Source organism: Rana temporaria, chromosome 6, assembly GCF_905171775.1.
Source record: "Rana temporaria chromosome 6, aRanTem1.1, whole genome shotgun sequence".
NCBI lineage: Eukaryota > Metazoa > Chordata > Amphibia > Anura > Ranidae > Rana > Rana temporaria.
In genome coordinates this window covers 208,620,317-208,636,606 of record NC_053494.1, presented here as the reverse complement: position 1 = coordinate 208,636,606, position 16,290 = coordinate 208,620,317, and the positions used below count along the sequence as shown (strand labels likewise).

General features: G+C 43.7%; 1 protein-coding gene across 1 annotated transcript in view; it reads left to right on the top strand.

Annotated features, from left to right (window-relative positions):
* Positions 1-16,290, top strand: part of TMBIM1 (transmembrane BAX inhibitor motif containing 1) — a 113,709-nt gene that overhangs the window by 78,230 nt on the left and 19,189 nt on the right. The window contains exons 7-10 of the mRNA XM_040358192.1: positions 1,059-1,098; positions 3,332-3,369; positions 13,065-13,152; positions 15,031-15,126. Coding sequence (XP_040214126.1) covers positions 1,059-1,098; positions 3,332-3,369; positions 13,065-13,152; positions 15,031-15,126 — 262 coding nt within the window. The remainder of the gene's footprint in view (positions 1-1,058; positions 1,099-3,331; positions 3,370-13,064; positions 13,153-15,030; positions 15,127-16,290) is intronic.

The window sequence follows — 16,290 nt, the reverse complement described above, 5'->3', positions numbered from 1 at the left end:
CTTTACTTTGCAGATAGAGAAAGGAGCTGTGTGTTAGTGGGCGTCCTGACACTCCTGCTCGCCCCCTCAAGAGGCTTTCTCCACACCAGGGAGAAAGCCTCGCATTACTGTGTGGAGTTACATGCAGAAGAACAGGAAGTGAGGATTTCTCAGAAGAAATAAGGACATTTAAAAGCAAAATGGAAGGATGAGGTAAGTGAAGGAGGACTGCACTAAGGTAAAGGAAGATATTTAGGGAAAACATTTTTTTTACCTTTACAACCCCTTTAAAACAGATTTGTTTCCCCCAAAAAAACGTGTTTGCGCAAATATTGTGTGACATAAAAAGTTGCAACGACATTTTGTTCCCTAGTGTTTCTGCTGACAAAACATATAATGTTTGGGTGTTCTGAGTAATTTTCAAAAAAATAAATAAAAAATTACGATTTTTACATGTAGGAACGAAGTACCAGAATTGGCCCGGTATGGGAAGTGGTTAAAGCCCCCTAAACCTCAGTTCCAGATCAAACTCCCTCTACGTTTTTTGTATAGCTTTTTTTTTAAATTTGGCTTGCCACGCCACACGTGGTTTTGAGTAATTTTCACGCTTTTGCTGCACTGGGTGGTCTTCTTCAGTGATGTAATAACATCAGTGGCACTCCTGGCAGAATTTTTATGTGAATGTATGGCCACTTCTCCTTTCAAAGAGCATCGAGTCTTCAGGGGACAGCGCTGGAGATAAGGTGAGTATTGCAGCTAGAGCGGATTTTTGAATTGTTACAGTTACACAAATTGTTTAGAAAAAAACAACTGAAAAACTGTAATTGGGCTTTAAAAGTCTCCTTATTTTTGCCTCCCTCTTGACTTCAATGCATCTCACCAAAATGTCCTGATATATATATATCTAATCTATCTAATTTTTTTTTTTTTTTTTTTTTTTTTATTACATTTTAACTAATTGTAAATTTCTAATTTTGCTCATCCCTCAAAGTTAAAATAGTTTCTTTCTAACGTACATTTTTTCGGGCTGTTGGGTCTTTAGGATTGTTATAACTTTTTAAATCTCTTTCGACTTGCAGGAGGCGCTTCCCCTGGAATATAATTCTTCTGGCTATATTTGTGAGTATCTATCATTTTATGCTATTTATTTTATCCTGTTAGTCGGTATCAGCTCCTCACCCTCTTCATAAGGGCTCGTTGCTCTTTGAAGAGCGTTTTTCATTCGATCACGCTTCAGAGAGCATTTGGGACAATAATAATAAAAAGGCCATAAAATCTCTCCCCTATTTTGTAGACGCTATTAGCCGGATTCAGTAAGACTTACGACGGCGTATCAGTAGATAAGCCGTCGTAAGTCCGAATCCGCGCCGTCGTATCTTTAAGTGTATTCTCAAAATGAGATACGCTTCTCAGTTGCTAAGATACGACCGGCGTAAGTCTCCTACGCCGTCGTATCTTCGCTGCCTATTTACGCTGGCCGCTAGGGGCGTGTACGTGGATTTACGCCTAGAATATGTAAATGTAGTGCAAATGGGATGCGCTACGCCAACCTAAAGAAGCGCCGCTCTCCCTGAATCCGGCTATATAACTTTTGCTCAAACCAACACTTTTTGTGATTTTTATTACCAATATTATATAGAAGAATATTAATCGGCCTAAACTGATAAAAAAAAATTGCTTTTTTAAAAAAAAAATTGGGGATATTTATTATCGCAAAAAGTACAAAATATTGTTTTTAGTATTATTTTTTGTTACTAGTAATGGCGGTGATCAGCGATTTTTATCTGAACTGCGACATTATGGCGGACAGATCGGACACTTTTGACACATTTTTGGGACCATAGGAAAATGCACTGATTACTGTATAAATGTCACTGGCAGGGAAGGGGTTAACACTAGGGGCGATCAAGGGGCTAACTGTGTTCCCTAGTGTGTGTGTTCTAACTTTGGGGGATGGGACTGACTAGAGGAGATAACAGATCGTTGTTGTTAGCTAGTAGGAACACACGATCTGTCTCTCCTCTCCTCACAGAACAGGGATTTGTGTGTTTACACACGCACACGTCCCTGTTCTGGCTCTCGTGCCCGCAATCGCGCATGGCCGGCGGTCGCCGCAACTGCCGGCCTCGTGCATTGGCACCCCTGCGCGCGCCTGCTATCCCTGCTTGAAGGGCCGACGTACAGCTACGACGGTTCTCAGGAACATGCCAGCCTGCCGCAGTATAATGATGGGGGCTGGTCGGCAAGTGGTTAAGGAGGGGCGGGCTCCCTCCGGGCCAGTGGTTCTCAACCTCTAGCGCCGTGACCCCTTGATAAAATTTCCCAAGTTGTGGGGACCCCTAACGGTAAAATTATTTGCGTGGCAAGACAAGTAATTTGCGCCCCTAACCCACAGACATTTAACGCTCCCCTGAGTCCCTTCCACTTGTACAGTGTTAAAACTCCTTATGGTACATTTTAGGATGTACCACTCTTTCTCTTTGTTCTCCTTTCTTTCCCTTGTATCTCTCTATCCTAATTTTTTATTTTTTTTTCCCCATCCCTCTCTCTAGCCATCTTTCTTGTTATTTCTCTTATTCTTTCTCTCCCTTTTTCTTGGTTCCTCCCCTTTTTCTTCTCCCTTCCGTGTATTCTCTATGTTTATTCCTTCACTTACTTCTTGGTGGGAGGCCACAGGAACATACCTGCTGGGGGGCCGCAAAAGCCTGGGAGATCGGTGTGGGCTTCAGGAACAGCCTAGGGTTCGGTGACCCCTGGCAAATCATCATTTGACCCCCGAGGGGGTCCCGACCCCCAGGTTGAGAACCACTGCTCCAGGCTCACCTACCCACTGCCCAGCCATTAGAATGAGTGTTTTTCTACTATGGAGGCTCTCAAAACTTTTGAGTTAGGACTGCAGATAATAAAGGGGTGCTGTGAAGTGGCTCTGTAGGTTCCGCATGTATTTGCAAATGTGTGCAAACTAAACTCCTGTTTTTAACACATATTGTTGGACGGGACAATTCGGTTGGTTTGAGGTTGGTTGGTTGGTTGAGCTGGGAATTTTCTTTGCTTTTGTTTGACAATTAATGGAGTCTCCCTATGTTCTTAGAACATCACCCCAAAATAATGCTCCACAGTATCTCGGGTCGGGGAGGACGATGACGCTCCTCATCATGTTGTGGATAATGCAACTAGTGACCCCTAACTTCCTGGCAAGAGACTTTTTTCTTGTCATTCTACTTATTACTAGAATAAGCTATTAAAAAAATGTATCCATTGGGTTTATGGAAAAGATACATTTGTACCTTTACAGTTCTGTGTTTGATTGTCTGCAGTTTACATAATTTTAAATATTTCCTTTTTTTTTCAGACTTTGGCCATGTCCTTCATGACTGGGACGATTGCCAGGTACAGTACATCTCATGACTACTATATAAACATGTCTTCCCGGTGACATTCCCAGAATCCTCCAGTGTTGATGGAAACCTTTCCACTTATCAATATGTTATGTTTAACCTCTTCCATACTGGGCTGTTATACACACATCCATACCGGGCCTATTCTGGCACTTCTCTCCTACATGTACAAATCATCATTTTTTTGCTAGAAAATTACGCAGAACCCCCAAACATTATATATGTTTTTTTAGCAGACACCCTAGGGAATAAAACGACGGTCATTGAAACGTTTTATCTTGCACAGTATTTGCGCAATAATTTTTCAAACGCCTTTTTTTTGGAAAAAAATTGTTTCATGAATTAAAAAAATAACAAAACAGTAAAGTTAGCCCAATTTTTTTGTAAAATATGAAAGATGATGTTACACCGAGTAAATAGATACATAACATGTCACGCTTTAAAATTGCGCAAACTCATGGAATGGCGCCAAACTTCGGTACATAAAAATCTCCATAGGCAACGCTTTGAAATTTTTTACAGGTTACCAGTTTAGATTTACAGAGGAGATCTAGTGCTAGAATTGTTGCTGGCACTCTAACGCACACGGCGATACCTCACATATGTGGTTTAAACGGCGTTTACATGTGTCGGCGGGACTTGCGTGTGTGTTCGCTTCTGCGCGCGAGCTACTGGGGACAGGGGCGTTAAAACATTTTTTTTTTATTTCTTTTTTTTTTTTTTACATATTTATTTTTTTACACTTTTTTTATTTTTTTTTTATTTTTTTTTTATTATGACTTTTATTCCTATTACAAGGAATGTAAACATCCCTTGTAATAGGAATGTGTGTGACAGGTACTCTTTATGGAGAGATTCGGGGTCAATAAGACCTCACATCTCTCCTCCAGGCTGGAAAGCATGAAATCGGTGAAAAAAAATTCACCGATCTCATGATTAGTGTTGCTTAGCAGCCGCAATTGCGGCTTTGTTTACTTACGGGGACCCGGGCGTGACGTCATCACATCGCGCCCGGGTCTTCCGACGGTCATAGAGATGACTGGTGACCATCTGGTCACCAGTCATCTCTATGCTTCCTGCCAGCGCCAGACGATTCGTTCTCCGGGCCCCCGATGGCACGGGAGAGCCCGGAGAAGCACCGGATGGCGGCGGGAGGGGGAGATGTCCCCTCCCGCCGCCTGTAAGAGTGATCTAGCGGCGGAACCGCCGCTATAATCGTTCTTACGTTGTGCAGAATCGCCGGCAGAAGAGAAGGATATCTGAATGATGCCTCTAGCTGCAGGCATCATTCAGATATCCCCCCACAAAGCCCAGGACGTCATATGACGTCCACCCGGATCGTTAGAGGTCCTTTGTGGACGTCATTTTACAATGGGCTGGTATGGAAGTGGTTAAAGTGAATCTGTGCTTTCCCCATGCAGGGCCAAACAGGTTCACTTTGTGCATGTTCTACACAATAATAAATACACAGACCACTGGTATACTTTACCATACAAACAGGCTTTTATGGCACGTGTTCTTCCTTAAAGTGGAGTTTCCATCCCAAAAATGTTTTTTCATTATTGTGCTCATTAGACCTAAAAAAGTAAAAAAAAAATATTTATTTTTTTACTCATCTGGAAATGCCTGTTGCTATGCGGTCCCACAAAATCTGCCTTTGAAAGCACCTAGGATTCTGACATCATCTCCCTCTAATGCTCCTGGGAAATGTGTGTCATCATTTCCCAGGATGCAGTGCGCTGTCCAATTATCACTCCCCATTCAAGACTTCCAGGAAGTAAGTGCTTGTAGGCTTCACAATGCCCACAAGCAAAATGACAACGGTGTAGATATAGTTTTATAAACTATCTTTTTTGAATATCTATGCGGATCGGTGGCGGATTGTAAAATAGTAAGTGACCGGTTTTATATTATAAAAACGCAGGATGAAAGGACATACATTTAAAAAATGCTAATTGTGGTTGGAACCCCGCTTTAACAAGTAAAACGACTTGTAATTACAGTATATAATGCATTGCTGGTTGCTGTACTTCATTATCAGGCTAGACGACTATACCCACTGCATATGTTGTAACTGAATTGCGGACCACTTAAACTTTTACTTTCTAGATGGCTACTTTCACACTGAAAGCATTTTTCAGGCTTTTCATCTGTAAAGTGCTTGAAAACTGCATCCCATGCCACCCCAGTGTGAAAGCCAAAGTGCTTTCACACTGGGGCGGTGCACTTGCAGGACAGAAAAAAAAAGTCCTGCGAGCAGCATCTTTGGGGCGGTGTAGGAGCGCTGTATACAGCACTCCTACACCGTCCCTGTCCATTGGAATGAATGGGCAGCACTTTGGAAGTGTTAAAAGATGAGGTACGGCGCAAAAACAATTACGTGAAGGTTTGGTAATGATACCAAAAATACAAAACTATTGATTAAAATAAAAATAAAAACAGATTGAAAAAAAACACAAACTTAACCTGATTAAAACAAATAATAAATGGTTAATGAAGGAAAATAAGTGACTGACACTCAGTGAAAAAGCACTTTGGAAGCACCACAACGCTTTCTTTTGGTGGTATTTGATCACCTCTGCAGTTTTTATTTTTTGCGCTATAAACAAAAAAAGAGCGACAATTTGAAAAAAAACAAAATACAATGGGGCCAAATCCTCAAAATCGTAGCCTAACTTAATTTTTCCCATTTAAGTTACACTGGCGGGAAATTTCTACCTAAGTGCCCGATCCACAAAGCACTTACCTAGAAATTTCACGCAGTGTAACCTAAATTCTCCCGGCGCAAGGCGGTCCTGTTATCCAGGGGTCGATGACAATTTAAATGAGGCGCGCTCCCGCGCCGGCCGTACTGCGCATGCTCGTGACGTCATTTTCCCGACGGGCAGCGTGCGAAATTACGTTACGCCGGGCTTTGTGGATTGCGACGGGACAATAAAGTTGCGTCGGGTAAAAAAAAAGTTACGCGCCGAAAAATAAAATTCAAAATTAAAAAAAAATCGTGGCGATCGAAAAAAAGGTCTGTTTTTACAAGGTGTAAACAGTTTACACCTTGTAAAAGCATCCCTAATTTTACGTATGCAAACGTAAACTTACGCAGAAAAAACAAAGCTGAAAAGCTTTGTGGATCTCCGTAAGTCCTCATTTGCATACGCAAAGCGGCATTTCAATGCGAAATGCCCCCAGCGGCGGATGCGGTACTGCATCCTAAGATCCGACAGTGTAAGTGTCTTACACATGTCGGATCTTCTGCCTAACTTTGGAAAACTGATTCTGTGGATCAGTTCCATAGTTAGGACCAGGGATACGCCGGCTGAACAGCAGTTCCGCCTGCGTATCCCTTTTGAGGATTTGGCCCAATATTTTTTACTTTTTGCTATAATAAATATCCAAATGTTTCTTTAAAAAAACATTTTTTTTCCTCAGTTTAGGCCGATACATATTCTTCTACATATTTTTGGTATAAAAAAAAAAAATCGCAATAAGCGTATTGTGATTGGTTTGCACAAAAGTTATAGCGCCTACAAAATAGGGGACAGAATTATGACTTTTTTTTATTTTTTTATAATTTTTTTATTAGTAATGGCAGGGATCTGCGATTTTCTTATTAGGACTGCAACATTATGGCGAACACATCGGACACTTTTGGCACATTTTTGGGACCATTCACATTTTTACAGCCATCAGTGCTATAAAAATGCACTGATTACTGTATAAATGTGACTGGCAGGGAAGGGGATAACACTAGGGGCCGAGGAAGGAGTTAAATGTGTTCCCTAGGAGTGATTCTAACTGTGGGGGAGGGGGACTGACTGGGGGAGGTGACCGATCGTTGTCCTTATGTACAAGGGACACAGCATCGGTCTCCTCTCCCTGACAGGATGTGGATCTATGTGTTTACACACACAGATCCACGTCCTTGTCTGTGTAACGGTCGATCGCGGGTACCTGGCGGCTGTCGCGGCCGCCAGCCACGCACATCGGCACCTCAGCGCGCGCCCCCCAGTGGGCAGAGGAGCCGAGGACGGTCAATAGACGTCCTCCCGGCATTTTAGAGCCTCCTTGTGGCCATCTTTTGTCTATGGCCAAGGCTCCAAGTGGTTAAAGAAGAATTCCAGATATGGCTATTGTATACAATTGTTACATTGGTAAAGCTTGGATCAATGCATCTATGTACAGTATATACCATACCTTGCCCCTGGAAGCTGGAAATCACTGAAGACATCGCTTCTCCAGGGATCTGCACTAGCTTCAGCGTTCTCTAAGTTGGAGAGCGTGACATTACCACCCCGCCCAATCAGAGAACGCTTTGCAATCTTCCCGGCTCAGACAAGTGGTCCAGGGTCCATTGGCTGTGCAGTGTGGAAGATTTGTGTAAATCACAGGATCGGCTGCACAGATTTAAAAACCTTTTCTCTGGTCAAACTGCAAACATGGATGTCTGATCTGTGTATTTAGTCGTCTGCAAATCCACTTTGATGTGAAATAATGCAGTAGGGCCCCTTGCATACGGGGGCCGGCTCCGTTGGGATGACCGTTGACACCTGCCGCTCCATAGAGGAGACTGGGCGTTCCGATCGCCTTAAAAACAGACCGACCCGATCAGTCCACTAGTGTGAAAGGGGTCTAAGATGGCGATCACGCCTTTTCTTTAACCTCCTGAGACCCGCGCTATAGTCGAATGACGGCTACAGCGCGGATCTCAAAATCCAACTAGACGTCAATTGACGTCCGCCCCTTTGGGCGTTCCCCGCGCGCGCTCCAGAGCGTGCAGTGGGGAAACTCTGTGTTGGCCGTGTCCCTTGGACACAGCCAATTACAGATCTCCGCGAACGGCCAATCAGAGTGGCCGTTTGCGATTCGATCTGTGCGGCCAATGAGAGATGATCTCATATGTAAACATATGAGATCATCTCTCATTGCCGGCTCACACAGAGACAGCGTCCTGTCTCTGGAGAGGAGACCGATCTGTGTCTCTTGTACATAGGGACACAGATCAGTCACCACCCCCCCCTCCTACAGTTAGAACACTATATAGGGAACATATTTAACCCCTTCCTCACCCCCTAGTGTTAACCCCTTCAATGCCAGTCACATTTATACAGTAATTAGTGCATATTTATAGCACTGATCGCAGTATAAATGTGAATGGCGCCAAAAATGTGTCAAAAGTGTCCGATGTGTCCGCCGTAACGTCGCAGTCCCAATAAAAAATCGCAGATCGCCGCCATTTCTAGTAAAAAAATAAAATAATAAAAAATAATAATTCTGTCCCCTATTTTGTAGGCGCTATAACTTTTGCGCTTATTGCGTTTTTTTTTTTACCAAAAATTTGTAGAAGAATACGTATCGGCCTAAACTGAGGGAAAAAAATGTCTTTTTTTTAAATAGGCATATTTATTATAGCAACAAGTACAAAATATTGTATTTTTTTTTCAAAATTGCCGCTCTTTTTTGTTTATAGCGCAAAAAAATAAAAACTGCACAGGCGATCAAATACCACCAAAAGAAAGCTCTACTTGTGGGGAAAAAAGGATGTCAATTTTGTTTGGGAGCCACGTCGCACGACCGCACAATTGTCAGTTAAAGCGACGCAGTGCCGGAAGCTGAAATTTCACCTGGGCAGGAGGGGGGGTATATGTGTCCAGTAAGCAAGTGGTTAATGCAAACTAACAAGTAAAAAGGTCAGAAAAGTTTAGTTTACGAAAGAGAACAATTTGCTATTCAGAGACACAATTGAGGTTGTGACCCGGAAGATGAGGAAGTCTCCTCTTTCCTCAGAAACCACACACCTACAGTACGTGATGAAATGAGTGTAGCGGGTCTTACTCCGATCTGCATTCGGTTTATAAAGTCATTAGACGTCAAAAGTAGCCTTACAGTCTAAATAGAGGGAAAAAAATAAAAAGGGCCGGACTTGGCGTACCCAACTTTTTTTCTTTTTTTTTTTTAATAAAAATTCTATACATTTAAAAACAACATATATGTTTTAAACATACAGCATCTGTTCTTTTTAAATGTATAGGATGTATATGACTTTTTAATCCATTGTAAATAAAATGATGATTTTTTATATTAAATATATTTTTTGTCAGGGTACCTTTTAACCACTTAAAACCCGGACCTTTAGGTAGCTAAAGGTCCCGGACAGTTTTTGCGATTCGGCACTGCGTCGCTTTAACTGACAATTGTGCGGTCGTGCGGCGTGGCTCCCAAACAAAATTGGCGTCCTTTTTTTCCCACAAATAGAGCTTTCTTTTGGTGGTATTTGATCACCTCTGCGGTTTTTATTTTTTGCGCTATAAACAAGAATAGAGCGACAATGTTGAAAAAAATGCAATATTTTTTACTTTTTGCTGTAATAAATATCCCCAAAAATATATAAAAAACTTTTGTTTTCCTCAGTTTAGGCCGATACGTATTCTTCTACATATTTTTGGTAAGAAAAAAATCTCAATAATCGTTTATCTGTTGGTTTGCGCTAAATTTATAGCGTTTACAAAATAGGGGATGGTTTTATTGCATTTTTATTAATTTTTCTTTTTACTACTAATCAGCGATTTTTTTCGTGACTGCGACATTATGGCAGACACTTCGGACAATTTTGACACATTTTTGGGACCATTGTCATTTTCACAGCAAAAAATGCATTAAAAATGCAATTGTTTACTGTCATCAGGAACAGCGATCAGTGACGTGTCACTCATAGCCACGCCCCCTAACAGAATCGCTCCCTACGACACACTTAACCCTTTCCTAGCCCCCTAGTGGTTAACCTTTTTACTGCCAGTCACATTTACACAGTAATCAGTGCATTTTTATAGCACTGATCGCTGTATAAATGTGAATGGTCCCAAAATAGAGCTAATGGTGTCCGATGTGTCCCCAATAATGTTGCAGTCAAGTTAAAAATCGCAGATTGCCGCCATTACTAGTAAAAAAAGATTATAAAAATGTCATAAAAAAACTACCCCATTTTTTGTAGACACTATGGGCCAGATTCACAGAAGAAATACGCCGGAGTATCTACTGATACTCCGGCGAATTTTAAAATTTGCCGCGTCGTATCTTTAGTTTGAATCCTCAAACCAAGATACGACGGCTTTTGGCTTCGATCCGACAGGTGTACGGCTTCGTACGCCTTCGAATCGTAGGTGCAATACTTCGGCGCCCGCTGGGTGGAGTTTGCGTTGTTTTCCGCGTCGGGTATGCAAATTAGCTGTTAACGGCGATTCACAAAGGTACGCACGGCCGTCGCATTCTCTTACGTCGTCGCTAGTCGGCTTTTCCCGGCGTATAGTTAAAGCTGGTATTTTGTGGCCTATCTTTAGACTTGCCATGTTAAAGTATGGCCGTCGTTCCCGCATCGAATTTAAATTTTTAAGTCGAATTAGGCGGGCTTGCACCGGAGGGATTTACGCTACGCCGCCGCAACTTTACAGGCAAGTGCTTTGTGAATCAAGCACTTGCCCGTAAAACTTGCGGCGGTGTAACGTAAATGCTATACGTTACGCCGCCGCAAATGTACATGAATCTGGCCTTATAACTTTTGCGCAAACCAATAAATAAACACTTATTGCAAATTATTATTTTTTTTTTTTTTTACCAAAATATGTAGAAGAATACATATCGGCCTAAACTGAGGAAAAAATTATTTTTTTTATATATATTTTTTGGGGATATATATTATAGCAAAAAGAAAAAAATTATTGCTTTTTTTTTTTTTCAAAAAACGCAGAGATGATCAAATACCACCAAAAGAAAGCTCTATTTGTGGGAAAAAAAGGACGTAAATTTTGTTTGGGAGCCACGTCGCACGACCGCGCAATTGTCAGTTAAAGCGACGCAGTGCCGAATCGCAAAAAGTGCTCTGGTTTTTGGCCAGCCAAATGGTCCAGGGCTGAAGTGGTTAACCACTTCACGCGAAATGATGTACCTGGGTGAAGCTGCAGAGATGGTTGTTCTTCTGGAAGGTTCTCTTCTCTCCACAGAGAAACACTGGAGCTCTGTCAGAGTGACCAACGTGTTCTTGGTCACCTCCCTGACCAAGGCCCTTCTCCCCCGATCGTTCAGTTTGGCCGGGCGACCCGCTCTAGGTGGTTCCAAACTTCTTCCATTTATGAATGACGGAGGCCACTGTGCTCATTGGGACCTTCAATGCTGCAGAAATGTTTCTATACCCTTCCCCCGATCTGTGCCTCCATACAATGTTGTCTCTGAGGTCTACAGACAATTCCTTGGACTTCATGGCTTGGTTTGTGCTCTGACATGCACTGATAACTGTTGGACCTTATATAGAGATGTGTGTCCCTTTCCAAATCATGTCCAATCAACTGAATTTACCAAAGGTGGACTCCAATCAAATTGTAGAAACATCTCAGGGATGATCAGTGGAAACAGGAGGCACCTGACCTTAATTTTGAGTGTCATGGCAAAGGCTGTGAATACTTATGTACATGAGATTTTTATTTTTAACCACTTCATTACTGGGCACTTAAACCCCCTTCGTGCCCAGACCAATTTTCAGCTTTCAGCGCCGACGCATTTTGAATGACAATTGCGCGGTCATACAACACTGTACCCAAATTATATTTTTATCATTTTTTTCCCACAAATAGAGCTTTCTTTTGGTGGTATTTGATCACCTCTGCGATTTTTATTTTTTGCGCTATAAACATAAAAAAACTGAAAATTTGGAAAAAAAAACACAATATTTTTAACTTTTTGTTATAATAATATCCCAATTTAAAAAAAAAAAATTTCCCTCGGTTTAGGCCGATACGTATTCTTCTACATATTTTTGTTAAAAAAAATCGCAATAAGCGTATATTGATTGGTTTGCGCAAAAGTTATAGCGCCTACAAAATAGGGGATAGATTTAATATATTTTTTTTTTTTTTTTTACTAGTAATGGCTGCGATTTGCGATTTTTTTTGTCAGGCCTGCGATATTGCGACGGACGTATCGGACACTTTTGACACAATTTTGGGACCATTCACATTTATAACAGCGATCAGTGCTATAAAAATGCACTAATTCCTGTATAAATGTGACTGGCAGGGAAGGGGTTAACACTAGGGGGCGAGGAAGGGGTTACATGTATTCCCTGGGTGTGTTCTAACTGTGTGGGGGGAGGGGGGTGACTGGGGGAGGTGACCGATGCTGTGTCTCTATGTACAAGGGACACAGATCGGTCTCCTCTCCTCTGACAGCACGTGGAGCTCTGTGTTTACACACACAGAGCTCCACGTCCCTGCTGTGTCACCAACGATCGCGAGTGTCTGGCGGACATCGCGGCCGCCAGGCACTCGCATCGGCTCCCGAGCGATGCGCCGGGCACGTTGTTTCCCCGCTGCGCGCCCCCCAGCGGCGCGCACGGGGAATCACAACAACAGGACGTCTAAAGACGTCCACTCGGCACTTGAGAGCCGCGCTGTGGACGTCTTTCGTCTATAGCGCGGCCCTCTAGTGGTTAATAAATTTGCAAAGAAAACAAACTTCTCTCGCGTTGTCATTATGGGGGATTGTTTATAGAATTTTGAGTAAAATAATGAATGATGTGGAAAAAGTGAAGCTCTGTGAATACTTTCCGGATGCTCTGTATAAAATAGACCATTTAGTGTAATACTCACCAATGATAAAGTCTTGATGGAATGACGACATTCTATTCTGTTTCTTATGTTACAGTTTTTACAGCACACAAGCGGTACTCATCACCCTGGCCATCACCGCCATCGTCGCCATCGTTGTGACCGTTTTCTGTTTCCAGACCAAGGTGAGAAAGCTCATTGGCCTCTGTGTGCTCCGAACCGAATGATTGAGTTCAACTTGCCATGAGCAGCACAACCATAATTACAAAACACGTAAATCAAAGACTACAAGGCGCTATTGTTCCATGACAGTTTTGGAAATAAAATCTGGGGGACACCCTTCTGACCACGCCCACTTTTAACCACACCCACAACATTTCTGCCCACATTTTTAACAGTTGGTCACAGATTTTTGGAACAAAGTCGGATGTATAAAGCAGAGAAGCTATTGGCAGATGGATGATACGGTGTGCTGCAGTGAATTGTGACTATGGCCAAATTGTTGTAGCAATAGGCAGTGTATGGATAAAAAAACCTGACCTGCTGAGGGTCGGGAGTGCGTAAGGGCAAGGGGTCGGGAGTGCGTAGGGCAAGGGGTCGGGAGTGCGTAGGGCAAGGGGTCGGGAGTGCGTAGGGCAAGGGGTCGGGAGTGCGTAGGGCAAGGGGTCGGGAGTGCGTAGGGCAAGGGGTCGGGAGTGCGTAGGGCAAGGGGTCGGGAGTGCGTAGGGCAAGGGGTCGGGAGTGCGTAGGGCAAGGGGTCGGGAGTGCGTAGGGCAAGGGGTCGGGAGTGCGTAGGGCAAGGGGTCGGGAGCAGTGGGGCAAGGGTTCGGGAGTAGTGGGGCAAGGGGTCGAGAGTGCGTAGGGCAAGGAGTCGGGAGTAGGTGGGGCAAGGGGTCGGGAGTAGGTGGGGCAAGGGGTCGGGAGTAGGTGGGGCAAGGGTTCGGGAGTAGGTGGGGCAAGGGTTCGGGAGTAGGTGGGGCAAGGGTTCGGGCGTAGGTAGCGCAGGGTCAGGAGTATGTAGCGCAGTGTCGGGAGCACCAAAAACCATCCATCCATCCGCTCGAGTTTGAATACTGCGCCGACATATACAGAGCGCAGTACACTCGTGTATTGTCGGCAATGCTCGGCTACCCGCGCTGACGTCCTGTACGTCCAGGACGTGAGCGTGGAAGGAGCCGAGACTGCCCGACTATACCAGAGTGTACTGCGCTCGGTATATGTTGGCGCAGTATTCAAAACTCGGTATACGCCGATAAATACGGTGCTGTGATTCTGTACTTGTCAAATATGCTGCAGAAATCTCCCTCCACCGAGTCTGGCTGCAGCCATTTTAACTGTTTGCAGCTGAAGCTGCTGCCTGTTCACTTCCTGGATTTACACACATACACCTCCAGCTCTCATTGGCCCTCTTATGACTCCCCCCTCCCTTCCTGGAAAACTTAGAGAGAGAGCTGTGCATGATATCATAAGCCTAGGCCAGTAATGGTTTACTTTGGCACCCCAGATGTTTTGAAACTACATTCCCCATGATTAAGGATGAGCTCCGGCGTGTTCGCATTGTACACGTGCAGAGCCCGCAAGGAAGTGTGCCCGGCGCTGCGCTAATCACAGCCAGGGAGACATTTCACGATCCCTGCAGCCGAGCATCGGGACAATGTCTCCCTGACTGTGATTAGCGCAGCGCCGTGCACACTTCCTGGCGGGCTCTGCACGTGTAGCATGCAAACACGCCAGAGCTCATCCTTACCCATGATGTTCATGCACTCTGCAGTGTAGTGGAGCATCATGGGAAATGTAGTTCCAAAACATCTGGGGTGCCGAGGTTCTCCATCACTGACCTAGGGCGGCTAATGACCAGACAAGTAACAGGAAGTGGGCTGTATAAGGGATTTACTGACACAAAAAAAAATGTTTTACTATCCAAAGCTAAAACAACAACAAGGGCAGAAGATTTAATAGATGGAAAGATGAAAAAATTACTTTAATGTATTTTAATAACTGATATGTTTTGGAATTCTTGTAAATGTGATGATGAACGTGTCACCGCTCTCTCTCCCGGATAGGTGGACTTCACCTCCTGCGCAGGACTCTTCGCCGTCCTGGGGATAGTCCTCTTTGTTACGGGGATTGTGACAGCCGTCGTCCTGGCATTTAAATACGTGAGTCCATACAGCATATATAAACGTCTGTACATATAGAGGGTACACCGCACACCGCAATGTCCAATCAGTGTTTATCATGCCATGATTTCAGCTGCTTTTGTGAAAGATGGAGGCTGTAGGCCAGGGGTGCCCAACCAGTGGCCCGGGGGTCATATGTGGCCGGGGGAGCCCTCTGAATTGGCCCGTGGCCTCCTTCTCTGAGATGGCAGGTTGGTAAGCCCAGATCACAGCTTCCCCGTTCTTCACTGTGGCGCTGTCATTGATCGTGTGTTCCCTGATATAGGGAAAGGCGATCAATGACGTCCAGCCCCGCACTCCTACAGTTAGAAACACAGATGAGGTCACACTTGACCCCTTCAGCGCCCCCTTGTGGTTAACTCCCAAACTGCAATTGTCATTTTCACAGTAAACCGTGCATTTTTATAGCATTTTTTTCTGTGAAAATGACATTGGTCCCAAAAATGTGTCAAAATTGTCCGAAGTGTCCGCCATAATGTCACAGTCACGAAAAAAATCGCTGATCGCCGCCATTAGTAGTAATAAAATAATTTTTTTTTTTTTTTTATAAAAATGCAATAAAACTATCCCCTATTTTGTAAACACTATAAATTGTGCGCAAACCAATCGATAAACGCTTATTGCGATTTTTTTTTACCAATAATATGTAGAAGAATACGTATCGGCCTAAACTGAGGAAGAAAAATGTTTTTATATATTTTTGGGGGATATTTATTATAGCAAAAAGTAAAAAATATTGATTTTTTTCAAAATTGTCGCTGTATTTTTGTTTATAGCGCAAAAAAATAAAAACCGCAGAGGTGATCAAATACCACCAAAAGAAAGCTCTATTTGTGGGAAAAAAAGGACGCCAATTTTGTTTGGGAGCCACGTCGCACGACCGCGCAACTGTCAGTTAAAGCGACGCAGTGCCGAATCGCAAAAACTGTTCGGGTCCTTTACCTGCATTTTGGTCCGGGTCTTAAGTGGTTAAAGAGCAACTGTCGTATCTGTCCCACAGTGGCTCCTCCTCTGACCCGCTGTTGGCTCCTCCTCTGACCCTTTGTTGGCTCTTCCACTGACCCTTTGTTGGCTCTTCCTCTGACCCTCTGTTGGCTCTTCCTCTGACCCTCTGTTGGCTCTTCCTCTGACCCTTTGTTGGCT